The following is a 27,068-nucleotide window of genomic DNA, read 5'->3' on the forward strand; positions in this document are numbered from 1 at the left end:
CAAAATTTAAGTAAACCAAAGTTGTCGTGTTGTTGAAGTTGTCGTGACAGCCAAACAAGAAAAGAAAGAAAATACTTACCGGGAGTATGTAACATACAGGTGTCACATCACTGACATTTACTCCAACAAATAAAAATAAAACAGTGCTGTACACAATACCTAAGGCTAATCCTCCTTTTCAACCACCAATAGGCTGACATTTTATGTAGTAACAGCATATACTTGTGATTGAAATTGATGCTTAAGTGCCCATGGGCTGGCCTTACGAACACCAGAGCTGCATAATGTTTTAAAATATTTAAGATGATATGAGACCTTTATTTGTCTTACATTGGAGAATTTCCCAATTCACAGCAGCAAAATTATGAAAGACAGAGGAAAAGAAAAAAGAATAAATAGATAAACAAATATAGGAGCTGCTGTAAAGCCAGCCACTTTCGCCGCGTCATCTTGAAGTCAAAATAATATAATATGACACAACACAAAAGACACAGACAGTCATTCAATCTCAAGCACTTTCCTGAGCCTCTTTGTTGTATGAAGCAGTTGTAGATGAAAGAGGAGAGGATCAATGTATCCTTTATACCTATAAATCAGGGACGTCATGGTAATCCGCTTCAATTCCAAGCCGTGACTCACAGTTCCACATACAGTACGCATCGGCGCTCTTGTACAAATTACATGAATATTTTGGGTTTATCCATTTTTTTTCTTTACATCTAATTTTCACATGAACATATTTATGTACACACTATTATTATTTAACCTGAATGTGAACTATACCTTAATGATACATGAGCTATCAATATTTCTAAACATATTTTCTTAGAAATAAAATATACTGAATGTCTCATATTTGATGAATACTTGGACCTTCACAGCTAGTATATTTTAGTATTGCTCATCATGGTGGTAATGGAAAATCTTTTTTTTTCGATCGGTTTGGGAACAACCGTAATGTTTGATTTATGTTACAGCTGTGGCTGTCAAGAAATAACGATATAAATAAAGGTGTGTTGTGTTGAATAGTCTCCACATTACTATACAATAAAACAAGAGCTTGTTTTGAAAGGGATGCGTGGGAAGGAGGATTTCCCCCACAACACAGCACGTCGACGCGCGCGTTCTCGCGTCCAGAGCTTCCTCTCGGCGTGCGGGTGTCCGCCGCCGGAGAAGAACGACAGAAAATGGCGAGTCAGTGCAAAAGGCAGCAATGCTCCATCGACAGGCGCGGCTTTCGGCAAGAACTTGACTCATGGCGGCACAAACTTATCCACTGTGTAGGTAAGAACCGAGCCAACGACACTAAATACGATTCAAGCAGCTGAATTCGGCGTCTATTCGTGCAGATTCGGTGTAAATAATCAGCTATAACCCAACTCTCTTCGGGGCATCTCGGACGACTTTTTTTGGTCAAATGTTACCCTCGTTCGGAATCGTTGGGTAAATGTTTCAGCTTGTATTGCGGTTTTTGTTTGCATGCTCTTTTAAGCGTTTGTGGGGGGGTTTCAACACTTTAGATCGGAGCCGAGTGCAATTGTAGTTTGTTTAAAGGGCACCGTGCTCGCCTTAAAGGGAGTGTCATGGAATTATGCACCGTATCGGCCTAACTGCGCATCACCGTTTCTTTACATCGAATGCGCGTTCCCGGCTATAATTATCTAGGATGTGTTGTTCATAATTGGCGTGTCCGTTATGCGTTTTAACGTGTCTACACATCGCGCTTTTAAACGAGCTCTTCCGTCCTGGGCACGCGCATGACCACAACGAGGAAGTGAGTGGGGAGCTTCCGCTTTGGAGCTCCCGACTCCAGCAAAAACAACCTCTGACAAGCCTGCAGGATGTATAATAATACAGTATTTACGTTCATTGATTGCATTGCTGTGCTGCAGCTACTCGAGTTTTGTGGTCATGGTCAGCCAACAAGGTCTCATCTCGTGGGACCTCGGACCTATAGAGTGGAAATGTCAGAGTCAAGGCCATGGGACGAGATTTGTCCGGCCAATTTTTTTTAGCGCCCATTAATGTGCCTTCCAGTTTTCATCCATATCCATCCCTTGTATTAATGTAGGCAGAAATCTTCTAATTTTAGTGAGAGATCATAAACATGTTGCAACAATGTTGCATGTAATTAATTGATAATAACAATATAAAAATGTAATTTTTGCAAATTTGTTTTGCCGAAAATGTGTATTAAACTTTGCCTACCCAAGAAGTAGTACTCAGTATTAAAAAGAATGGTGATCCATTTACTGCCATTAATTGTGATGCCAACGAATGGCACTGTGATTCATGCCAACCAAAACTTGTTCAAAAACACCCAACATCCATGGACATCCATGTTAAGCGCTTTGTTCCAGATTCAGATGTTGTTAAAGCGCTATATAAATCAATATATATTATGTTGTATAGTATATCATTCAAAATATGATCAGACACGGCGCAGATGCCTTTGTACCTTGGCCTCCAAAGGGCACTGTTGGGCACTTTTGAAGATAATGCATACATTTAATCAAATACCACAAAGAAGGCCACTCTGTCCAAATTGTGATAATGTAACCCAATTTTCACAGCCAAGTGAGCATTATATCAATTTTCAAACTATATAAATCACTAGCCCGTGTATGTGGTATATATTTCAAGTCTAATTTTAGTGTTTGGGAGCCTTTTACTGAGCATCTTTATTAGGTTCATAGAGTTGCTTGTTCTGTAGCCATAAGGGGACACAAGCCAGTGTCTTATTGTACCGGTCTCAAGCCCGGATAAATACAGAGGGTTGTGCCAGGAAGGACATGCTACGTAAAAGCTTGGCCAAAACAAACATGCGAATCAAACCTCTGAAGATGGAGCACACTGATTCGCTGTGGCGACCCCTTAAGGGAAATGAAAAGAAGAATTTTAGACTAGAAGGCCTTCCAAATTATATCCTACATTGGATATTTGTAAAGTAGTTGGCATACTGTAATTCCCCTGTGTGGTCTTATACTCTTTTAGCACTTCTTCTGTTTATTTGGGGAGTTACAAGTTGCATTTTCACTTACTGCTGCCATACCGTCAGCTCGGATTAGTCGGTTCATTCTCCTTTGACCTGTACCATCGACAAGACTTTTTTCTCAGAAAAGGCTGCTCAGTGGATATTGTCACTGAGACTACTTTTTCAAAATTGGGGTTTTAGCTTCACAAATGACTAATCGGGTTCCACCTTTGAAAAGTCATACATGGATTGACAATTTGCGAACGCATGTTTTACATAATACTATGTTTAACTCATTCACTGCAATCCTCAAATTTATTCAGTACAGTAGAGTCTCGTTATATCGATATCGGTTATATTGATAATACTGCTTATCACGATACTATTTTCATTTCCCGTGCACATTTCTAGTCTTTTTATGTATAATTAGTTCCGTTTAGTACGATTCATGGTTATTACGATAATCCGGTTACTACGGTGCTCTTTTTCATCTCCCGCCGGCCATTTTGCTATGTTTATATCGATACAAAAGATACTTAAGGTGAATCGATATTTGCTTAGGGGTTTCTATACCGTACCACCATTATCGAAATCTGTATCGGTCGCGCCGTTTGGAGCTGGTCATGTGACTTGGTCACGTGACCAGCTCCCAACGTGCCTTGCGCAGTGTAGCAGACGCCATTTTCTACCAGCTTCCGTGTTTTGAACTGTCATACGCGAGCACAATGAAAAAGCCGTCGCAGAGCTTATATACATTACTGTTGTTCAACACCAATTTAAACCATGGGTAAACGTAAGAATTGTGATCTCGGAACGAAGTACAAGCTAATAGTGGCTGTCGAGGAGAATCCAACAAGGAACAAATCCTCCATCGCGAAACAGTTCGACGTGCCGCAGAATACGTCATCAACGTAAGTAATGTAAACGTTGCAGTTTTCATTTTCCGTACATGTATTTAATTGTTTTGTATTCAGATATCTTTATCGCTTGCAACAATCACTGTTTTTCATATGTTTGTACATGCTGGCGTTTGTGGTTTCGTGTGTATAGAACAACGTGAGGATTTTGCATTGGTTGCATTTTCGAAAGGAAATAGTCATTAAAAAAAAGTGTAAAGACATTTTTATTTTATACATAAGTTTATTTTTCACTTCACTACCGTACAAAAAGCATGCTAGATACGCAATCCATGAACCCAATGATAAAATTACACGCCATATCAAAGATCCCCCCTTTACGTATTGCCTCCGCCCCTTTTAATGCAGTTCGGAGAAGGACAGATATATCGATAGTATGGTTATATCGACATTTTTTCTGACTCCCGAGAATATCGATATAACGAAACTTTACTGTAATTGAAAATATGATGTTGAGTGCCAGTCCCGAATTTGTTCAGGCTTTTGTTTTTCTTGCGCGGGTGCCGATAAAGCGCTGGTAAGCCCACTGGCAATGTTTTTTCCCTTCCATGAGGGGGCAGCATTTTCCTTTTTCCATGTCAGTGCTTTGTTACAGCTTCAGCTGTTGTTAAAGTTCTATATAAAGCAAAATGTATGTATTGTATTGTATTTTGGACAGCTGCCCTCATTTCAAGCTCATATATAACGTTCCAAGCCATATAATTTAGGAATTAACACTTTTTTTCTGATGAAAGACGAGAATAATGTTTCTTCCGCTGCATTGAATGTTTATGTGGTCCTAAAACTCAATATTCTGTGGCCCCTGAATTTGAGTGACAATGACAAAAACCCTGACACTGGAATAGACACATTTGCACAACGTCTGGCAGTGAATGAGTTAAAATGAACTGGCTTACTGTATTTACCGTGATAGTTGGAGACTCATTAAAAATGAGTGTTCAAGCATATTAAATACTCGGACCAGTGCGTATGGGTGCTTCCCACAAAGTATAATCCAAGGGTGTGACATGAGAGCCCCAAAAAATAAACCTTTTCATCACCAGGTCAGAAAGATATACAGTATGATTCGAATAAAACTCTCCTTCAGTGTGTCCTGAATGAAGATATTTTACTAAATCCAATTTTTCAAATGAGATTGTTGAATGTTGTGATACCCCCTCATTTAACAATGTAACGCTTGGTTGTTCATCCCTGAGCAGTCAATAGAGTCACTATCTCATACACTTTTGAAAAACTGGTACAAATGGCCAATTGTACATTGAAAATTAACTCTAATTATGTAAATGGCCATCCTTCACCTAACTTTACTTTTGAGGCACGCTAGATACCCTCGAATAATCAGCATTCGCTTCGCAAAATAAGTAAAGCCTCCAGCTGAATTGTGTGCCTTTAAAATCCATGCGAATCGCACGGAGGAATACACTGATGAAATAGTGCATGGAAGTTGCATGACAAAAATGTATCCATTTGGTTTAGTGAACGTGCATGAAGGAAAAGAAGTGAATCCATGCCTGACACATCAGCTTTCCTGTTCATCATGGAATAAAAAAAAACATGAATACGGGTTAATTTCACATTTTGCAGCTAACTAAATACAGTAATTGATCGTGATTGCCACCTTGTCAAAACAGTTTTTTTCCCTCTGGTGACGTATTTTCAAATTACGGACTCGATTAAACGTTATTATGGTGCATTGACATTGTCATTTTTTTTAATGGCAGCTATGCTTCTTGAGGGTGTAATTGACTCTTAATTGAATTGGTGTGTCGCTAAGTCAGAAAGGAAGTGGCCATGGCGGCTATTTGGGGGTGGGGGGGGTGTTTCGATGGTTCCACAAAAATTGTAAATACACATTTCACCAATGCAATAGCACAGTTGATTCATTGTCTTCACGCTGTTCTAACTGAAATAATGATGTTTGTTTAGTATCTTGCATCTCGGTATAGTATACGTACATAAGGTCTATTCTGACCCACAAGGCATGTCATCACCATCCATCATGGAAAAAGCTGTTTTCATCTATATATCACTACTAATAGAAAGATAAAATACAACGGTTGCCTTATAGTAATGGTGATTTCTGAGATGGCGGCATCTAATACGTTACAGTCTGCTCTGGACTTGAATTTGATCCCATGATTTGCTGTGTGAGTCATTCATATGCCCATTGCATCCTTCTTTCGCTCAGTAAAATGTGCGCCAATGTTGACGTTAACACAAGAGGAAGAAACCACAGTGGTAAAATTTTTCACTCAGGCGTCTTGTGATGACGCTGATCTCAAAATGTCACAGTACATCAGTTTCATGTACTGTACATTGGCCACCATGTATTATGTATGCGAACAAGGTTTTGGACTTTGTAGCTCTAGTACTCATTCATATGTAGCTCAGACAGGTAATCATACTTATATCTTTAATGACCTCTTTTTTTAATCCAGTCCAAGAGTCAAGTTTATTTTTATAGCCCTTAATTACAAAAGAGTCTAAAAGAGCCCCGCAGGCTTCCAGTTTCCAAAATTAACCATAGGCTCTCGGCTAGACCCCACAGTTGATGTACCCCCTTCCAGGATGCCCACTCTGCAATGAATGCAGAATGGATAACGTTCATCACATGATTTGAAGCTGTACAATGTTAGTTTGAGCAGCATCAGCATCCACTCATAGAAATGAAGCGCAGCACATCCACGTCGATGAGGATGCAATTCTCATCAGGACCGTTTCTGATTGGGCCATGAAGTGAATCATAATACAATACACAAGCTTTGGCCGGCTGCTACTGGCCGTTAAACATGTGGCTTCATTCTTAATTCAGCTGTCACAGCCTCCATCATCTCACATTCATGGTGGTGAATAAACTACACTTCTTATAAATGTCATTCTCACAAAGGGATAGTGAGGAGTAATTAACAGAGGGAAGGCCAGGGAAAAGCCATGCTCATTGCTAAACTAACAGAATGTCGTTGTGATAGACCACATATAAAAGTGCTCGGGTGACTGAGTACACTTCACTGAGGTCTTGCTGGAACCACGTCAAAGTGGCGTGTGCCCAACGTTTTTCAGCAAAACAGCAGGCAGTGTAACTCATTCACTGCCATTCACAAATTTATTCGGTAATTAAAAATAAGACGTAGCGCACCATTCCTGTATTTGTTCTAGTATTGTTTTTTTTTTCACACTACGGTAAAGCGCTGGCCATGGCCTCTGGCAATGTTTTTTTTCTTTTCCACAAGGGGGCAGCATTTCCTTTTTTCCATGTTAGCGCTTTGTTCCAGCTTCAGCTGTTGTTAAAACGCAAAATAAACCAATATGTATGTATTGCATTGTATTTTGGACTGCCACCCTTATTTCATCCTCATATAACGCCAGACCCATATAATTTAGGAATTAAGTCTTCTTTTCTGATGAAAGAAGAGAGTCTCGGGTTTCTGACGCTGTATTGAATGTTTATGTAGTCCTAAAACTCAATATTCTGTGGGTCCTGGAATTCGAGTGACAATGACAAAAAACATGGCACTGGAGCGGACACATTTTTGCACGCCTGGCAGTGAATGAGTTAATAAGTGGCACAAAAGGAAATGGACACAAAATAATACTTCACACAGAGCTCAACAGGATATGTTACGCCATCTTGGATGCCAACCTGCAGGAGTGGCCTTGAAAATTAAACGTAAAATTATTATTATTAAATGATTCAGAAATGGATGCTGAACTTATATTGCGATCATGATATGAAATGGTCAAACGTCATAGTTTTTTTTTCCCATGTTGTTTTTTTAAATATTAGCATCACTGCTGTTACTAGGTGAGCTCTTTTTCTCGGGAACAAAAACACCACTTGGTTAGTTGTATGCTCACCACTGAGCACACAAAAGGACGACATCATAGTTGTTTGTCATGTGTGCTCCACCCCTTTTATGATTGACAAACCTTCTTTGTGTTTGGGCCGCAATTGCATGACAAATGCATCAGCCTGTTGCCCGTAGAAAGACCTTTTCTGTCCACCACAACAAGGACATACTTATGTTTGGCTTTTTGGTGGAGAGGGCAGCCTGCACGCAACACCAACATCCCGGGCTCGTGCTCAAATAAACATTTTGTATGAGTGTATTTATTGTGTGCAGTAAAACCACGAACCCAGAGACAAGAGCAATTGTCCCATAAAACAGGAGCAACAATTGTTTCTATCTTTGCTTGTACGTACGTTCACGGTTCAGCAGCCCCCAGATGGATGCTGTGTGTCTGAACATCGACGCAGCATCTCGACTTGGAAGGTCACTTTAATATTCTGTTTAACTGGGGGGGCACAGGGTCATGGATTTGCACTGTAAATACCAAAAAGCAAATATTGACCTCAGACAGATGGCCTTATTTATAATTCAAATATTTCTGTGTTCCATTTTCTATCACAGTGGACCCCGATGTTGTGCTTTTGGCCGACCACTCCACTCCCCCCTATTTAAATGCAGCAGTTTTTATATATCCATTAATGGCCTTGAGTGCTTTTCTGCAGCTTGTGTTCGTTGTTCAAAAATCGTTTTTTTCCCCATGTTTGACTTGACCAATGTTGTTTTTTGTTATTTCAAGTTTGTGCAGCGTTGCACCATTTGTGTCAGTTTGCATCAGATCACGTTAAGTATTCATGTACTGTACTTTTTTTGCTCTGTAGATGCTCCACAAAACTGCCAGCTCATTCCCTTCTATTAAAGTTGATGCATCTACCGTACAGTACTCCCAAGGAACACAGTGTGTAACGCTCAGTTTTTCGTATTCCTGTACGTGATCTAAGCTTGCCAGAAAACCGCCAGATTTTGTGGCTAGCCCAGAGGCTTCTGTCACATGCTTTGTAGCTGCCTGGTCTCTGTGATGGACTCGTTTAGGATGCACATAGTCACGCCGTGTTGCTCAGCTAATTCATGCAAATTTGCCATCCCTCCTCATCTCATCCCCATTTTTATCTTTACTGTTATGGAATGGTCCTGTGTTATCTCCGCGACATGCAAAATTAACACTCGCAATCTGAACCGTGTGGCATTTATAAAACATGATGACTTTATAGTCTTTAAAGATTAAAGCCTTTGTTGTTGTCATGTTTTGGGAGGAAAAGCAAACATGGCAGGTTTAGCAGGGTCTGTTTTGGCTGCACTCTACGCTGATTTGAGCGGAGGGAGCTCCTATGCTGCGAGAGCCTGAGTTGTTGCACAGTATGTGTACAGTAGTTGCAGTGGGGGATGGGCAGAGTGGGGTTGATGCGGTACTGTACGCCCTTTGCCGCGCAAGGAGAGCAGAAGGGTGGGTCAAACATGGGGAACACTTATCATGATAAGGGACCTCACTTTTGCAAAGACGTTCTGCAGTGATACCTACCATGTTTGTTTAGTTGATTTTGGATATGGGTGATACACAAATAGTATTAGTGGCCAACACAATTTTAGGGGAAAACAACGTTGTGAATGAATAAGAGCTAAAATAGCATTAAGTTAATTCAATGTTTTAAAGCAAGTTTATATTCGGATGGACTTTGGAAATAAGTCAAGAACGTGCATTTAAGGGATGGATAGATGTGCGAATTCAACCGCCGTCTCGCCATACACATTTTGACACTTTCAAATCTCTTCTGGCATCAATGCAAAGTACAAGGACGAACAAGGAGTTGAAGCGCCACACCATGTTTATGAAAATCAGATCATTTGAGGGGTCTGAGATAGATTTTTCAAACTCTTGAGTACTTTTCAGTACATGTTTGTGAAAAATGTATGAACATGTGGTAAAACTCACTTTGTTACATAACTGCTTATTGGCTTGGTTTGGTCAAATTGTTGTTGATCAAGGCTCCATCTTAAAGGGCGATGCATCCTCCGTCCACGTTCACTTGCAGGATGGTTCAGTGATGGACCTGCATTTTGTATTCAGAGATAATTCTGTCAAACTGCATTAAATATGAAATTTGCCAACCTTCACACATCCTGTACACGTTCTGTTATTTAAAAAAAATCTTATTATTATTATAAAAAAATCCATATATATATATATATATATATATATATATATATATATATATATATATATATATATATATATATATATATATATATATATATATATATTATTCAGCTGTTACTGTTCTGTTACATACTGTAAATATTCCACGTCGGCCACTCTGCCGCCTCACTAAAACAGGATTTGAACCACATCCCTGTCAGGTTTGCTTTGGTATTAAAGATGTAGGTCAGGACAAGGGTTTGGCAGATAGGTCAGTGCTCACCTTAATCGGACGTAAGCACCAACACTGTCTACAGACTCTTAATCCCAATTCTTTTTTTGGTCAAAGTTTTTTTTTTACCAGTCAACATTTTTAGAAGGGTACATCTTAAATGTTTGTTCATGGGCCTTTTACTGAGCGAGTTGCTTGTTCTGTCGCCACAAAGGGACATAAGTCTTCTTGTGCTGGTCCCAAGCCCGGATAAATACAGAGGGTTGTGTCAGGAAGGGCATCCGACGTAAAAGCTGGGCCAAAACAAATATGCATATCATACCTCTGAAGATGGAGGTTACTGATTCGCTCTGGCGACCCCTTGTAGGGAAAAGCCGAAAGGAAAAGAAGAAGATGCAGTCTGTTGGTTATACCAAATAATAAAGTGAATTGTATCAACGGTGTCATATTCGTGGAACTTTAAGTCAAACTACAAAACTTTCTCTTCACTTTCAAGGAATACTCTCTGAATTTCATATTTTTGTAATTATGAAATCATAACCTATTATTTGAAAATGCTTAATTTGTGTAAAGAAGTTGTGTTTTGTTCTCACCTGGCTGTCAATACAAAATGGAAAGTTATTAGTTTTGAATGAATTCTGAATTAAAGTCCTTTCCTCTAAATGAAGGTTAATGACTTTCAGTTAATTCAATTAAGACTTGTGAAGATAACTATCCTATTAACCTAATGACCCGATTATTCTCCTCAGTGTCGCCAAGTTTCAATATTATTCGGCTTTATGGATGCTTTTTTTTAAACTTTTCTGAATGTGTGCTTAATTTAGTATCTGGCACCAATTTGTTCACTCTACTTCAAAGCCGATCTTCGTATCAGCATCTCAATTATGGCCCAATTCTCTGCTTAGCCTCATTAAAATGACTAAGGCTCCTTTTCAGAGTGGACATTGTATTGTAAAAACTGGTGCTTAGCTGTGTAACACCTACAATTTTTCACCCTTCTGGCATAGGCAGCAGAATTATATCACCGGCCATTACATTCTGTTTTTATTTTGGAAAGCATGCAGAAAGGCTAAACGGGCAATTAATATTTTATACACTGCACATGTAGCTGCTGACTTATTTTATTATTATTTTTTAAATGCAAGTTTCCGCTTCCCAAATGGTTTAACTTTAAAGATGAATGCATGGAGAATTTTTTCCCCTTCCCCAGCACACCATCCTCTGCCCATGCCGAAAGAGTTAATAATGCCTCAGAGTCATGGCATTACTCAATGACACAGTTTTTAAATGCCCGAAAGTGAATTCTTGGAGAGTAGTTTGATGTCATGGTGCTGCTCTGTCAAATGAAAGTGGATGACCTACTTTCTGTGCCTGCCTCTGAAATATTTCAGAAGTAGGATTGGATGGCTTCAGCTGAGTCCTGTGCAGTAACCCAGAAACAGACTCGTGCTGCAGCTAAAGGCAAGGCTGTGTTCCACCACTTCACGCCCCCCTCTGCTCGCTTTGGCTGTATATATAAAAAAAGTGGGTGGGAATTTGTAGGGAGGCAGAGAGAGTGCATTTTTTAACACATGACAGCGCTAGTTCCAATTGAGTGAGTTGGCAAAGAGAGTGGATGCTTCGGGATCGTGTGTTGTAAGTACATCTTTGACTGAATTGTCACTTTTTATCCTTCTCTCGTTAGATTTGTTTTCACGACGGCCTTAAAGACAGTTGGGAATAATGCACACATTTTACATGCGGCTCAGTGGACAGATGCGCCATGTGACCTCTTTAGCGCTTGATTTGATGCATGTAGTGCTTTTTAAATTGGTTATATTGGCCCTGCAGCAGTGAGCATGCATTACAGGCAGTATGTCCATGTTGTGTATTCACTGTAACGCCAAGTGCTTTTCAACAACGGGGTCTGCTAGATCCCACAATTTCACATTTTGAATTGTTGCATTGGATCAGTTGCGGTGGCTAATCAGCCGGCGGAGGCTTCACAAGACTACAGTGAATGTTTTGATCATTTCACCTGGCAGTCATATTTCTTTTCCATGTTACAGTATGCCATCGCTTCCTAACTCTGTAGTTGCTTCAGTTGCCTGGCAACAGGGGATGAAGGGCATGTTCGTGTTGAAGTATATTTTTAAAAAAATGCTTGTTGAAAGCTGATAATGTGTATTTTAACTGCAATGGGGGAGTAGCACACAGGTGTTGTGAAGAAGAAATCAACAAAAGATGGATGAGACTTTTTTAACTTAATATGACAAGTGCTTTCCTTTTGATAAAATTGCCTTCAATTGTTAGCAAAAAAAGCAGCAGCATTTCTCAAACAGACGTTATCTCTCTTTTTAGGTTTTGAGAGCATTCTCGAAGGTCTGTTTGGCACGGAGCTGGTAGAAGACCTGCAATTATTTAAGGGTGAGTATCTTCTATTGTCTCTTATATACCATTTCAGGTGATTGAATGCCATTGATTCTATTGCATAGAATATGTTGCCTGTACCATGCGGTGCCCCTCGACATTGACAACTGAAGACACAACCAAGTTGATGTTTTGCACGGTGCAATGCCAGTCAAATATCCTCCAGTCGTTTTAATAATGCATGCTGTGATACAGTGGGGGTAATTGTGTTTCCATCATATCCTACATTGTCAACGTTGCTTTCGTTCAAGTGGAATTCATACATTAACATTTGGTAGAGGAATGCAGTTGATCTTAGTTTAGCTGTGCAAATCAGATTCAACTTTTTAAATGTATTTTCAGAACACTATTTCATTCCCTGCCTTGTGTTTGATGTCCACAGATTCAGAGCCTGTTCCTGTGTCTGATTGGTCATTTGATAAAAAATGTTTATTCTGCTGTTTTAGAAGAGATAAAGTGAAGGTAAAAGTTTGTTTTCTCACACCTGTTCAATATGATCACACATATGCCTTCCTGCTGAATCCTTTCATCACCACACAGGAACACTTGATTGGCTTGAGTAGCGAGGAGAGTGATGATCCACTCAAACCTCTTGTGGTGAAAGATCGAACCACCGTCAGCAAATTAGAGAAGGAAGCTGAGGAATTCCTCACTGCAGTCCTCTGTAATAAAGGTGAGTGGCTTAGCACTGTTTTTACACTGACTTAAAGCGCTAAATGTGATTAGACGTTATGATGTCCCTCCGTCAACATGCATGACAGCCACGCTATTGCTAGCTGTCGTAAACCGTAAATATTCAGTTATTGTGGCATATTGATTCAGATATATTGCATTTTCAAACAGCAGAAACACAAGTTGTCTTTTCGCTGCCATACTTTTCACAGCAATACTCTCCAACATGAGTTAATCAAAACAAAGCGAAGTTTGAAATCCCTACAACGGGCTGGGAACTCTGGTTCTCGGTGAGGCATATCCTGTCTGTTTTAGACCCGACACTGATTCAACACACCTAATTCAAACAGTCAAATCATCAGCGAGCTCTATAGAGGCCTGAAACAATAATGAACAATTTTTAGTGTACACATTTGCATGTTATATCAAACATATTTAGTCCGGTTGGCACGATCTTGCATTGTCATCATATGTTCTGTCACACGAACATCGATGCAGCACACGCCCCCCCACCCCAACTTCTTCATATGCTAATTTAATTAGCTAAAGATAGCAAAGTGTAGTGATTGGTTAGAATGGTCGACACACATCACCACTGCCTACAGTGCCCAAAGTCCGTGCTTGTGTCAAGTACTCTACAAAAAAAAGTGTTGCATGCTGGGTATGTCATCTTCCAAAATTCTATTTGAAAGGTATAAGACACATAAAATTTGTGATAAAAAAGATGAGCTGGGGCAGTCTTTCTTGCAAAAATCAGTGGCACATACATTTATATATTTGACTTGATGTTCAAAAATGATCTGAAACAAAACATTTTCTCCCTTCTTCCCACCCTTACCCCCCTTTCAGATGTGCCAAGTTTCTCGGACCCACACATTCCAGTAGTGGCACGCGAGATCCTCCAGAAAATGATCCGGCAGTTTGCCGCAGAATATACCTCAAAAACCAGCTCTCCTCAGGATAGCAGCTCAGCTCTCCAGCCAAGCTCTGACCAAAGCCCGCAGACCCCGGCCTTGACTTGCGGGGCTCCACCGAGCAGCGCTGCGGGGCCCGCACACAGTCACAATCCCGTCCTCAGCAAGCTCCTCATGGCTGACCAAGAGGTCCCTCTCGACCTCACCATTAAAAAGACTATGTCTGAGCCCAGTGATCAAGGTAGTTTTGAAACAATCGACACAGGGCGATGTAAATTCTGTTGCATAAATATTCTACGTCAACTAACCTGTGCCTCATTTTTAATAGAGGGAGTCCTTGACTTGTCCATCAAAAAAAGTCGAAATAGTGCCAGCAGCTTGCCGCTCCCCAGTCTGCGCCTTACTCCCAAATTGTCCACAATCAAAGGGTAAGAAAAGTCCACCATGTTGGTTCTCTTCAAGCTTCACTCCCTTTTTGTTGATGTCAAAATGAAAATCAAAACAAAAGTCACACTTTGAATGATTTGAATGGTGCCTAAGAACAAAATATTGCAAAACATTTTTAAAATACGATAACTTACTTGAGCGTTTTCTCCAACAACACTGCAATTCACCTGCACTACATTAGCATATGCGTTGTGCAGTTTCCTGAACTTAAGAAGCTGCACGCTATAAAATTGTGACATGTGTTTCAAGGTATTCAAAAATTTAGCTTTTCCGTTGCTTTTCTGATCATAATCGTTTGGCCAAGCACAGATGAACTGTCATTCACAAGGTATTGCAGGCCTTGTCAGTGAAGTTGCTCATCGTTTATTTCTTAAAGGAAAACACTCCCAATATTAAACTGCCAGGGAGCATTTGAAATGAAATTGAAAGAGGATCACATGGTGAAGAATGATGGGCTGTCAAAACAAAAGCATTACCTCTACATCTGTTGTTGTGTTGGTAATATAGTTTGCATTTGATGTGTGCAGTCTATCAACATTCACGTCAATCATTTGTTGAGCAAAAGTACTGCTGCCAAAGCATTGAAAATAAAGGTTCCCTTAGGAAAAGATTTGTGCAAATACAATAGTCCTGCTATTTCACATCTCTTTGTTGATGAAATAAAAAACATTGATGTATCCCTAAAAGCAAATGTGATGAACCTTCAACCCAATATGCAATGCAAGAGCATTTTTATGGGGAAAAAAATTGCAAACTTTCCACCCCACCCACCCTCATCATGTACAATGATAAATATTTACCCGATAATGACGATCATATTTTAATTTACCGTCTTCCTCGGAGGACTAAACCATTGGGTTGAAAAAGTTTCCCATCCACTTTGAAAAGTATAGTCACACAAACATCATTTGTTGACATTCATATTCCCTAACTTTGTAGAATTGTCTTCCATTTGAGATCAAAATAATTAGATTTGCGCAATTGTTCTGCTTTGTAATGCTGACGTCATCCAAATGAGATTGAATGTAATGTAGCTGTACCCGCCTCATCTGATTTGGCTTCCAGTTGGACATAAGCACAACAATCACTGTCTGCTGGCTTACTCTTTTATTGCTGTGCTTGTTCAATGGTAACGTCACATGCAAAATGTTAAAAACAAAAAACAAAACTCAATGCATTTCTCATTTTGTGTCAATCATTGGCATGCAAAGCTGCCTCACATCAATGCCAATTAATGAACACGCATCCTCTTCATTTTGGCTTTATTCATATTTTCTTTTTCCTTTCTTATGTTTGCCTTCTTGTTTTCTTTTCCCCGTTTTCTTCCATTTGTGTCTTTTTTGTTGTTGTTGTTGTAAGCAAATAAATGTCAGGCGTAAGCCCTTTTTTGTTGTTGTTAATATCACAACCAACCAACCATCCAGACCTTTAAAGCAAAAGTGAGTGATGTTACCAAAACAAGGTCATTTAATAAAGGAGTGGCCAACATCCTCCCCTCCCCAACCCATCCTCCTTTTAGCAACAAGAGAAAGGCACTGTGCAAGCTCTGCTTACACCCAATTTCCTTCCATCCAATCAGGCGATCCTTGAGCGCGGACCGACAGGATGGGAGGAGGAGGGAGAATATCGGCCACTCCGCCCGTTATAAGCCCTCCTCGTCTCTCGCGTACTCTCTGCACATCAAAGAGGAGGTTGGTCTGGAAAGCGACCCAGAGTCACCTCTCAGCCATAACCACGACACCACACCCACTGACCTCTGCGGAAACGGAACGGGACCCTGGAATCCCAAAGCTCCTTTCGGGGCACTCCTCAAACTGAAGGCCAGCAGTGAAGCTGACGAGCACCTTAAAGACATTCCGAGGTTGTTGGAAGCCGCCAGCCTCTTCTCAAAGTCTCTGTCCTACGGTAAAGGAAACCACCGGGATTCCAACTTTGACCTCAAGATTCCCCAGGTGCGAGTTTTTACCACAGGAACGGACTGTGCTTGGGATCCTCAGCTTTTTGAAAATTCAGGGTCCCTCTTGGAGAACGGCCTGGGAAAGAAGCTGCATTCCCTACTGCCTCGGCAGAATCGCAAAAAGACCAATGGCGTTTTCTGGCCCCACGATACGGACCGGCAAAACGGTGTCCTGGATTCAGAGTCAGACCTCGCCAACAAACCACCCAGGAAGAAACGAGGCCGCTATCGCCAGTACAACACGGAGCTGTTGGAGGAGGCCATTGTGGTAGTAATGGGTGGGAAAATGAGTGTATCGAAAGCTCAGTCCATCTATGGCATTCCCCACAGCACTCTGGAGTACAAGGTTAAGGAGCGCATGGGGACCTTGAAACATCCCCCGAAAAAGAAACTGAGGCTGCTTACCCAGCTCGACGAGCAGAGCCCCTCGTGTTTTCCAAAGAGTGAAGAACTCCAGCACATCACTGAGGAGAGAGAGAGCTCATCCACGGAAAATGGAAGTGCTTTGCATGATGGAAGCCTATCACCAAATTAACAATGGCAAACTCGCACTGTACAATTTTTTTAAACAAGGCAAGGCATGTTGCGTTTATGTCCATAAACCCAAAACGTTCTTTCTAAATTGCGAAATAACATAAATAGTACCTTATTTATATTTGGCTGCTTAATAGAGCCGGCCATTTGTTTTTAACATTCCATTGTCTATATGCACTACAAGATTTTATTCGTATGTGTAAAATATTTATTTTAAATTTAGGACCCCCCCATCCACTGTAAACTGAATTGTCTCCTTACATTTGGAATTCAGAAAGAAAATTGCAACATGCCTGAGTGGCGCCCCTCAATGTCTACTGCCAGTACTGTTCTGAACTCTCATTGTAACTTCTAGACGTTGGCCTTGTAAATAGCAGTCAGAGCATGATGGTATGTACGGTGGTCAATATTTTCAAAGGTTTCAAATGCACGTGGCACACTATCTTCAAATACTAATGTACTCAAACGTATATGTTGGCTCTACACCAGTGACGTGCAGTCAGTGGAGGCAGGTGAGGCAATGCCTCACCTGTCATCATGGAAAGCTGTCATGGAAATATCAAATGAAAAAATAAATTAAACAGATGTATTACTTTAAAGTTCTTGTCCATTTAACTTCACCGTTTTAGGATTTTTTTCAAAATCGCTGAATTTTCACATTTACCGTTCAAATACTAAGTAGAGATGAGCGGTGACGTCATTGATGACGTCAGTGCCTCACCAGCCATGAACCTCACCGCACGTCACTGCTCTACACAATAATGTTTATAACTTGGTGCAGGTCCACTTCTTTTAACACAGCGATCTCAGTCAAGATTCTATTTTTTCTGCTTCTTTTAAAAGATCAAGCACAACTGGTTTTGTAATATATCTAGATTCACTGTGCTGTATTTATGAATGGGAATAGTTTATTGTCAATGCCTTCACAAAGCCTCAGGTTCACTTCAGGCTCAGATTCAAGACTTGTCTTAAACAGCGGATTCACTGTACTCTTGTGCATACTATACTCTATACCTCACTCGCATATAAGCTTCGGTAAACAGTCGCTTCCTGGTTTGCCAGTTCAAATGCCACTTAGAATTGGCATTAATTCAGGATGTCTGACCGACAGGACAAAAACAATGTGCCCGATTGTCAACTGTCTTCACAGCTTACCTTCACTGTTGGTCGCATTTCAGTGCCGGCAGAAGCCTTTGGTGATTCAAACGGGTCACTTTTCACATTTGCGGGCTTGGATTTATTTTCTCCAAAGCAGAAGAAAGCGTTGATCTGAAACTTTAGCAGACTATTCACACGGATGCGAAATGCCTGCGCAACATTGATGAATGATGAGTTGAGTCACTCTCAACTATACACAGTTGACAGTAAAGCAAACGTAATTTATGACAATACACCATTCAGGTTTATTTAATGGAGTCGTGCGCCGGTAATGAGATCAATATTTTTTTATGTCAATGTTTGGTTGCAACTTTTTGTCTTTTTATTTTGAGTAGTTGATCTTTTCAAATTAACTGCACACAACTAGCGTACAATAAGAACATTTATTTTTTTCTTCCTTCTTTTATTTTCAATTTAAAGCAGGGCATTTTCTTATGATGTTTTTTTTGACGGATGGAAATAATTTCATATTTTCTGATCCACTGGAACACCTCAGTGTGCATTATCACATATACCTCAGGACTTTCAAGACCTACTATTATTCTCTTACCAGATTGATTTTAAGTATGTAGCAAATCTTGCAGTCTTTTAGATGGGGACACCATGTTGAGGAGAGTTTATTTCTATCTCTGTTGCTTTTATGTAAAATTATAATTTTGATATATTGGTTTGTAATCCTTCTCAGAGGATTTCGTGTAAATAAATGTAATTTATTTCGTCGTTATGCATCGGTGGACCAAGCTCAAATCCACAAACCGCCCGCTTAACCCTCTTGGAATAATAAACCACTCCAGAAGTCAATTCACCACATCCATTTCAAATGAAAATATCTGGGGGGAAAAAACAAAACAAAATTAAAAAAAAAACAACTGTTGCGGTGACAATCATCAAATCATCTGTCAGCCCAGAATTCGGTCATCTACTGTAGCTGATACTTATATTACACTTTACTATGATATTATGTTTCTTTGAAAAATGTGCGGATTACAAACTGATACAAAAGTGGTTTATGGGGTGCCAACGTATGTAAATAAGAACATAATTGTGATTGAGAGCATTATTACACGTTATTCTGTGGACAACTGATGCTGAAACAGGTCACATTCCACATTTTGTTTGATTTTAGGTAAAAGAAGTTAAAATATATGAATGCAATATGCAGTGTATTCACCATTTTTAAAAACATAAATTAATTATTGCTTTATCAGTCAAAGAATGTGAATTGGTCTAATGACGCATTAGACACCTAAGATAATTTCCGTTTATTTCATGAGTTTACACACGTCTGACGAGTGATACATCAATGCAAAGAAAGTTAATATATTTTGCCTCGTGCTAACACATTTTTTTCATCACTATTTCTAACGAGCCGGGATATAAAATCAACAAAATTACTCACCTATTTCTGTTGTACAGTACATGCTGTAGATATGCTTAACATAAAAAACAACAAATGTAAATTACTTTGCATGACTGAGCTATCTAAATGTGAGAAGTTTGATGTATACTAAGCTCTGCTTTTTGAACTACTACTGTTGTACATGTTCTTTATTGTCGAGTAAACAGTGTGTTAAATTTGTGAGTCTGAAATGTTCAGAAATCTGTGCAATGGGTCACTCAGGATAAAATACCTTCATTGTCTGTAATATTCCAAATAATTTCTATCCATATTTTGCTTCAGAGATCCATTGTGAACTGTCGTGGAACCGGGTTGTGATGTGATCTGCAGTCTGCATTTTATACCGTGGCGGCTATTTTGAAAAGAAAAGGCATGCGTGTGGTGTCTGTATCGCTGTGCTGTTGTGAAAGGGCGAGAGAACCCCTCAGGGATGAAACCCTAACCATTCAGAATTCAGGTACTCTGTACTCCTTCGGTTTTACCAGCAGGGATTGAAATTCATTTGAAAAAACACACAAAGTGCTACTATGGCAGTTCTTATTCTTACTCTCAGAAATATTTTTAATCCCTTCATATTTCCATGCAGAATATGTTTGCCATACTATATTTAGAGTTTAAAATCAAAGGCATCTTTTCACCCTTTTCATTTTTGTAGTTTTAGACGGTGAATGTCAGTGCGAACGCTGCAGGGAGGAGATGATGGCGATTGACTTGTTAGTAACATGTTCTGATCTAGTTTACGTCGTCAAACGCATGCCTGGATTTATTTCGACTGCAGTTTGTTGTCAAACTGAAGGGTTCGACAAAGAGGGTCCACCAGTCTTGCCTCACTTATTACCTCAGTACAAAAACTTTCAGTGGAAGAAATGTGATTCCAAATGTCGCCTGTTTGACTTTCTTCCATAGTTCAAGCTATAGCCAAACTGCATAAAGTTGGAAATTGACATTTTACAAGTGTCTCAGGAGTTTATTTTCAAGACCACTGTGTAGTTTAGCTTTTCTCTCAAATCACATTTATCAAAATCCAATACAATAGCTATGTAATAAAATTAAAATAGCGCACTATTCCATGTGAAAATGTCGTGCTCAATACTACCTCCCTGACAACGTCAGCAAAATATTGATGAAATCCCACATATTACGCCATCCTATGTCACTGTTTTGATTCTATGAAATGTCTCCAGCATAAACTTTCATTCTTACAAATATCCAGACCTATTATTTTATTTGTTGATTTCATTTGATGAGCACTTGTTTCAATATTTTTATTTGCACAGAAAAAAGAGTTTGACACAATGTATGTATTCTATATTTGCCCCAAATGTATTTTGCTCTTTTGAGTGGTAGAAAATGTACCTTGTTTTAAAGTTAATGTCTTGTGCATGTGTAGGAATTTCTCAATGTGATATTAAATAGTGTGCAAAGAAAAAAAACTTTAATATCTGTAACAATGTAATTGGTCAAGTTCACTGGATTTAAATTGACTAAGTAAAATCACTTATTCTTCTAATAAATATGCAATGATCCACATTTTTGGTCCCTGTTGTTTTATTTTATTTTTTATTTTTTTACAAATTTTACAATACATCATTCTTTTTCCATAAACCCACTGTTACCTGAGATTTGTATTTATTTTTATTATTATTTTTTTTTTTAATGCCGCATTTCTTATCTTTTTTCCCACAGTGAGTGTCAAGACGTGCGCATTACAAAGGCAAAAGAACTCCAGGCCACCTCAACGCTGGAGCAGTTCATGGCTAAACTCTGCCGCCATCACCAGAGAACAATTGTTGACGCCATAGGTTACTTGCAAACGGAGGTCAGTTCCTCCAAGACGCAGCAAAATAGTGACTCTCCAGTCCAAGGAGCAACATGCTCCCCTCCAAAATCCGACAAAGCCCTGTCTGAGAAGTTATGTCCGAAGCTTGAGTCTCCTCATGAATCCATGACAAAACTTGATGTGTCTTCTTCTATCCAAAGCAGTAGTGTCACAGAAAAAGTTCCAGAGAACATCATTCCATCGACAGAATCTGTTGTTGACCCTTGTCCTGCCTTGGATCTACATAGCGCCTGGTCAGGGAGCAACCAGGCTCTTATTCCCGTACAAGCTGAGAACAACCGAAATGGTGATCACGCACCTCTTAAGATGAAAATAATGAAAAGCAGCAATGTTTCTGCTGGAAAAAAGTTATCTTGTGTGCTGACAACCTCGCTCACACCCGACTCTGACTGCGTGGAGGACAAACAAAGTAAATCCATTTCACTGAATAGTATGGACATGCATAGCACTAGACTCAGCTCATCTCTGAGAAGACAATATCAGCTCAGTCCAATGCATCACACAAGGCAGAGCAGAGCCGCCTGGCAAGCTGAGGGTGAACCCACCAAACGCTGTTCAGCTCCTCTATCTCTGAGCGCAGATTCACCACGAACTGCCAGGAAGACCATCCGGCGAGTGTATCACCAACACACTCAACGCTCTCCTTCTCAGCCAGTCGATCCAGACCTTGGTCACTGTGACATTGTTTACATTGACAAACCGATTACTGAGTGTTTTAAAGATCACCGTCGTTTGATGCCTCGTCGCAACGCTCGAAAAAGCACCCGGGGACATTTGTACTCCGATGAAATCTGGGAGTTAAAAACTGTCCGCACATTAGCTGGGAGGGGTGAATGTCTTAATCCCATACTCGAGTTGATTACACCGATTACCCCCAAACAAATCCTTTCCAAGCCTGAAGGCGTACCCCCAGTAGATATGCCTTTTTGCAGGGAGACAATAAGTGAAGGGACACACATACAACAGTCTGATCAGAGGATAGTTCCTGGCACAGGGTACATGGTCGAAGTGGCAGCCGGTGAAGTAGAAACGTCATTTATCGTCGAAACGAGTCAGACGGGTCAGGCTAAGAGCCAGTTTCAGACCCCCTTATCAAAAATTAACGATGTAAGAGATGACACGGCACACGCCGGAGCAGATGAAGACCCAATCCAGTTATCGCAAGGCGATGCATCAGATGTCAAAAAAGTGAGTGAAAGTGGGGAGAATGTAGCACTATCTTCATTTGAACAGAAAAGCCAAAAGGAAAACGACATTGAACCTGAAAAGAATGGATCTAAATCACCGGAAGAAACAACAGCAGTAGAACAATTGGAGAAAGCTAGCATCCAAAAAGCGGGAACTCAGATTTTATGTGAGAAAATAAAGCGCAATGAGGTGGTTTCTATCCCAACTCGCATATCATCGCGCATAAATCACACAGTCAACCAAGAAACTCAAATTAAGAAACCCCCAGAACCACAGCAGGATGTCCTCTCTGAAAACAGACAAAAGCCAGGAAAGTACAACCCCTCAACTTCTACTGAGGACCTTATAATAAATGAGCTTGAAAGTTCAACAGCCGCAGGTGAAAGTGGTGCACCTGGAGCAACGTTAGAAGAAAATGATCAATATGACATTTCTTCAAAGACCCTTAATACCCTCTTAAAGGAATTACCTCCTTGGCGTCGAAAAAAAGGCACCGTTATCCCTCTGCCAAAGAGGCTACAACAAACAAAGACGGCTATCGTGGGCTATGTCAACGGGAGACCCATATCAGCTTCGGACAGAAGTCTGCGACGGAGATCCAACTCCAGTAGCCTCTCACCAATGAAAGGTCTGTCAGGAAAGCCAAGTCAGAAAGGTCTGAAACAGGATCATGTTGACTTGAATGCAAACAATTTGGTGGAACACATCCCTGAAACCGAAATGACCAAAGAATCCAAAACGGAGTGTCCACCAGTTTCAGCTTCTGACGTACCAGATAATCCAACAATTGAAGTTTCCCTCAAAACCAAGCCGATCCAGTCACACAAGCCCGTTCAGCAAGACGAAGCAAGCGAAACCAAACGACAGCTCAGATCGTCTCTCCAGAAAGCCGATGAAGCTTCTTCAAATGGAGTCCCATCCACTTCACCTCCAAAACTAATAGCTCCCCCTCCTCCTCCAGCACTGCCTTCATGTTCTCCTCCTGTTGCAGAGTCATTGCCGCTTGTTGCCCCCGAGCCATCGCAAATCAGCACCGTCCAAAAGACACAGCAGGCGCCGTTAAACATTAAACAAACTCAATCAATAGAAGAAAGCCCGAGTTTGTTGATCCGACAAAAGTTACGATCTTCAAAGTTGGGAGGAAAGGAAAGCAAAAATGAGAAACAGCCTCTCGATGTCGAGTTGACAAGCCCAATGGAGGATCGAGCTTCCCACAAGACCGAAACACCAACAAATGAAACCAGAGTCAAACGGGTTCTTCGAATGGAGCCTGCGGTCCAGAAAACAAATATCTCATCTCCAGATGACATCCCCGCAAGTTCACATTTTACCGCTGCTTGCGGAGCAGACAAACCCGTAAAGATGCCGTTGCGGAGCGAAAGTAGCAAGGCTGAACAGTCCCCTCAAATCCCAACAGACAAAAAACTTTCTCTACGATCACAGAGGTTGTCTCCACCCTCCACCAGTTTACTCTCAGCATCCGGAAAGAACTTTGAAGTGGTCTCAGCGCCCAAAACGCCGCCAGAGCAAAGAAAGAAAATTTCCACCAAGGCACCTTCGTTATCCACCGTATCATTACGCTCCGGTGAGATGGGCCTGAGACGCCAGCCGCGCAAACAAAGAAACAAATTTTTCGAGTCGCTGGCGGGAGAAGAAAACAAAAAGCTGCTCACCAACTTGAACCTCAGATACGAGAAGATGCAGAAAGGTTGGCTGCAGATGGAGCGAGATGGCCAGATCGCCGCAAAATACAAAAACCGAGCCGACAGGCAGGCCGCCATTTGGAAAAGTAAACGCCGGGCCCGCAAGCCAAAGACTTTAGAGCACCAACGGTGCTCGCCCGTGCAATTGCTCTTCATGAAGGACTACAATCTTTCCAGTATTTGTCGTTGGTTCCTAGAGTCGACGGAAACATCATCTCTCATCATCGTGAAGAAAGTGAACACGCGTCTCCCGTCGGAAACTCAGCTGTGCTTCCACAGCTCGTCCGGCGGTTCGGGTGCTTCTCATGGTGTTTTCCCAAGTTTACAAGCAGAACGCCTCAAGAAACATCTCAAAAAGTTTGCCGTCACTTCTCCTGTGAAAAGCAACCCGAGAAGTCAGAAGCTGATTGCGAAGGCCCTGGAGCAGGAGATGACTTCCGTCAAAGTCAAAGAGAGGCGGGAACCCCTCAGTGATGCTCACAATTTCAATCAGTCGCATGTTGCCGTTGATGCTCAGGGACTAGGCGAAACCCACAAATTTTCCGGGAAGCCCAAGAATCCGGCGAGCGCGCGGATTTTGAGAAAATACTCCAACATTCGAGGGAAGATGCAGGTCCAGCAAAGCAAAAGTTTCAAAGCCAACGGGGTGAAAAGACTTTGCACGGAATCTATTCCTCCTCTTAACGCACCGAAAATACTCGCCTTATCCACTGCAAAGACCATCAAAGCCACCAAAATGGTGAGAAGGAAAACATTGACAAGAAAGAGGGTGATGAGACATCGAGCAGCCAAAATTCAGGACGTCGGTCGCGTAAGAAGGTTTTCGCAACGACTGAGTTCTGCGGTTGAATTATCAAAAAGCAGAGCGGACAAAAAATCATCGGAAGATGACAAAGATGTGCAAAGAGTCGCCATGAGCAAAGCGAATGCTGGCAAATGTCAAACAAACAACTCGCCGGAAAGACGAGAAATCAAAGATCCCCCCGAGGCCAGCTTGCAAAGTCTGGACGTCAAGTCACCCAGCGTTTCTGACCAGGTGCTGACAAGATCCCAGATAAAAATGAAAGCGGCGTCAAAGAAGCCCAAGTTGGGCAAAGAACAAGCGATTCTCAAGTCAGCCAGGAAGTTGGAGCACGTGAGCAAAACAGGTGCTGTGAAGAGAAGTCGCTCCGCCGTGTGGCCGCGTACCAGATCGCAGGAGTTCCCGGCAACCCCCGCCAAACGCACCAGGACGTCCAGATGAAACAGACCTTTTTTCGTCTCACATCTGGAAAAGTCAAACCTCATCAAAGTCCAAATGCAAACTTGGTGGTTTGCTTTTTGTCGGTTCGCCGCTTCAGGGACTGCGCGCAGACCACGGCAACTTTTTTGAGGGGAAGACAAAAACTTCAAGTGACACTAAAACCAGATTCCCTCCGTTTCCCCATCAAATAATCACTTGACATCCTCCAACCCACCCGCCTTTCAAACGCAGCCGACGGCCATGTGACTGTCGTGATCAGGTGCCTTATTTATAAACTGAACCAATGTTTGTCAATCAGAACTGTCCTTGTCTGTCGCTGGAAAACAAAAGCGTATGCAAATGTCCTCACCGACTCCTATTTTTCTATGACCTCTTCCACAGCATTAACGTTATTGTCATCGCATTAAGTTGAAATACTTTGTTTATGTTTGTGGGCCTACGCTTTATTTATATCAAGATGCATTCAAACACCCGACTAGCGAGCCTGCCAGGAAAATGATGAACCACCGGGGATGTTTTTGTTGCGAGAAGCCTGTAGAGCATCAAAGGAACATTCCGCGCTTTTGAATTCACATTGAACATTTTCATCTTGTTTCTTTTTCAACCATCTTGATGTCGTAATGTGAAGCCACAATATGAAGACCAGTTTTAGCATTGCTTCGATTTCATTCTGGTCATCCCGACACATGTAAATGCAGACCCTTTATTGTTATTATTATTATTAATATTATTATTATTGTTGTTGTTGTTGTTGTTGGTATTAGTAGTATTATTATTTAATTACTTTGTGTCACCTTCTAATTGTAGCCCATCTGAAACAGGCCAAATACTCAAACTTGAACATGTTTAATCTTTCCACTTGCTATTTAAATATTTTTGTCTGTGTATATTAGACAGAGAGAAGTGCTTTATTTGTGGTAATATCAAGAATGAACTGCGCTCATGTTAAGACATTGCTATTATTTCCTGGAGCTGACATAACAATGGCTGAATTGATTTGTGGATTTTTTTTATTTTATTTTTATTTGTAATACTCATCAGGCCCAAAAACATGTTGTTTTCACTTTTAATTTAAACTATAAATGTTGCTGATTCATAATACTGAAGAGAATATTTGGGTCATAGCGGAAAAGAAAATGTAACTTGAGGTAAAGAAAAAAGACTGTATGGTTAAGAGAAAATTTGTTTGTTTTTCAGCAGTAATTTTACTGAATAAATGTCTATCGCTTCCCTTTTTTCTGCTCTGTCTTTTTTTATGTGGGGTCATACATTTCTAAAATTTTGTAAATAGTCATGCAACATTCAGATTTTATTTTCATACGATTGCCATGTTATTCTTGGAAGCAAGACCGGTCAAGAAATAACATTTTCCTGGCATTTTTTCTTGTAAGGTTGCAAAGCTTTTTTTTGAGTCAGTTAATTGTTTTGATTTAATATAGTAAGTGGACTGGTGAATTACAGTTTGATGCACAACATTTTTAGGAATATGCAATTTAAAAAAA

At 40.7% G+C, this 27,068-nt stretch overlaps 1 protein-coding gene across 2 annotated transcripts; it reads left to right on the top strand.

Moving 5' to 3' along the window:
* The first annotated feature begins 1,159 nt into the window (after window positions 1–1,159).
* On the top strand, window positions 1,160–26,796 carry LOC148889335 (uncharacterized). Of its 2 annotated transcripts, none has more exons than XM_089012113.1 (7): window positions 1,160–1,284; window positions 12,443–12,508; window positions 12,894–12,973; window positions 13,052–13,184; window positions 14,033–14,338; window positions 14,426–14,525; window positions 21,279–26,796. In XM_089012113.1, exons 1-7 carry the CDS (start codon window positions 1,188–1,190, stop codon window positions 25,564–25,566), a joined length of 5,070 nt encoding a protein of 1,689 aa, XP_088868239.1. In that variant the 5' UTR covers window positions 1,160–1,187; the 3' UTR covers window positions 25,567–26,796. The 2 variants fall into 2 exon arrangements, with proteins under 2 accessions (XP_088868239.1, XP_088868240.1); XM_089012114.1 differs by having other exon boundaries at window positions 1,178–1,280.
* The last annotated feature ends 272 nt before the right edge of the window (window positions 26,797–27,068 follow it).

Source organism: Hippocampus bargibanti, linkage group LG13 (genome assembly GCF_051943395.1).
Source record: "Hippocampus bargibanti isolate YZ-2025 linkage group LG13, ASM5194339v1, whole genome shotgun sequence".
NCBI classification, from domain to species: domain Eukaryota; kingdom Metazoa; phylum Chordata; class Actinopteri; order Syngnathiformes; family Syngnathidae; genus Hippocampus; species Hippocampus bargibanti.

Bases quoted from the DNA above. Each gene is read 5' to 3' on its own strand.
- LOC148889335 (XM_089012113.1), top strand. From the start codon at position 1,188: ATGGCGAGTCAGTGCAAAAGGCAGCAATGCTCCATCGACAGGCGCGGC. The intron at 1,285-12,442 runs GTAAGAACCGAG...CTCTCTTTTTAG, and splicing joins CAAACTTATCCACTGTGTAG to GTTTTGAGAGCATTCTCGAA. The intron at 12,509-12,893 runs GTGAGTATCTTC...TGATGTCCACAG, and splicing joins AGACCTGCAATTATTTAAGG to ATTCAGAGCCTGTTCCTGTG.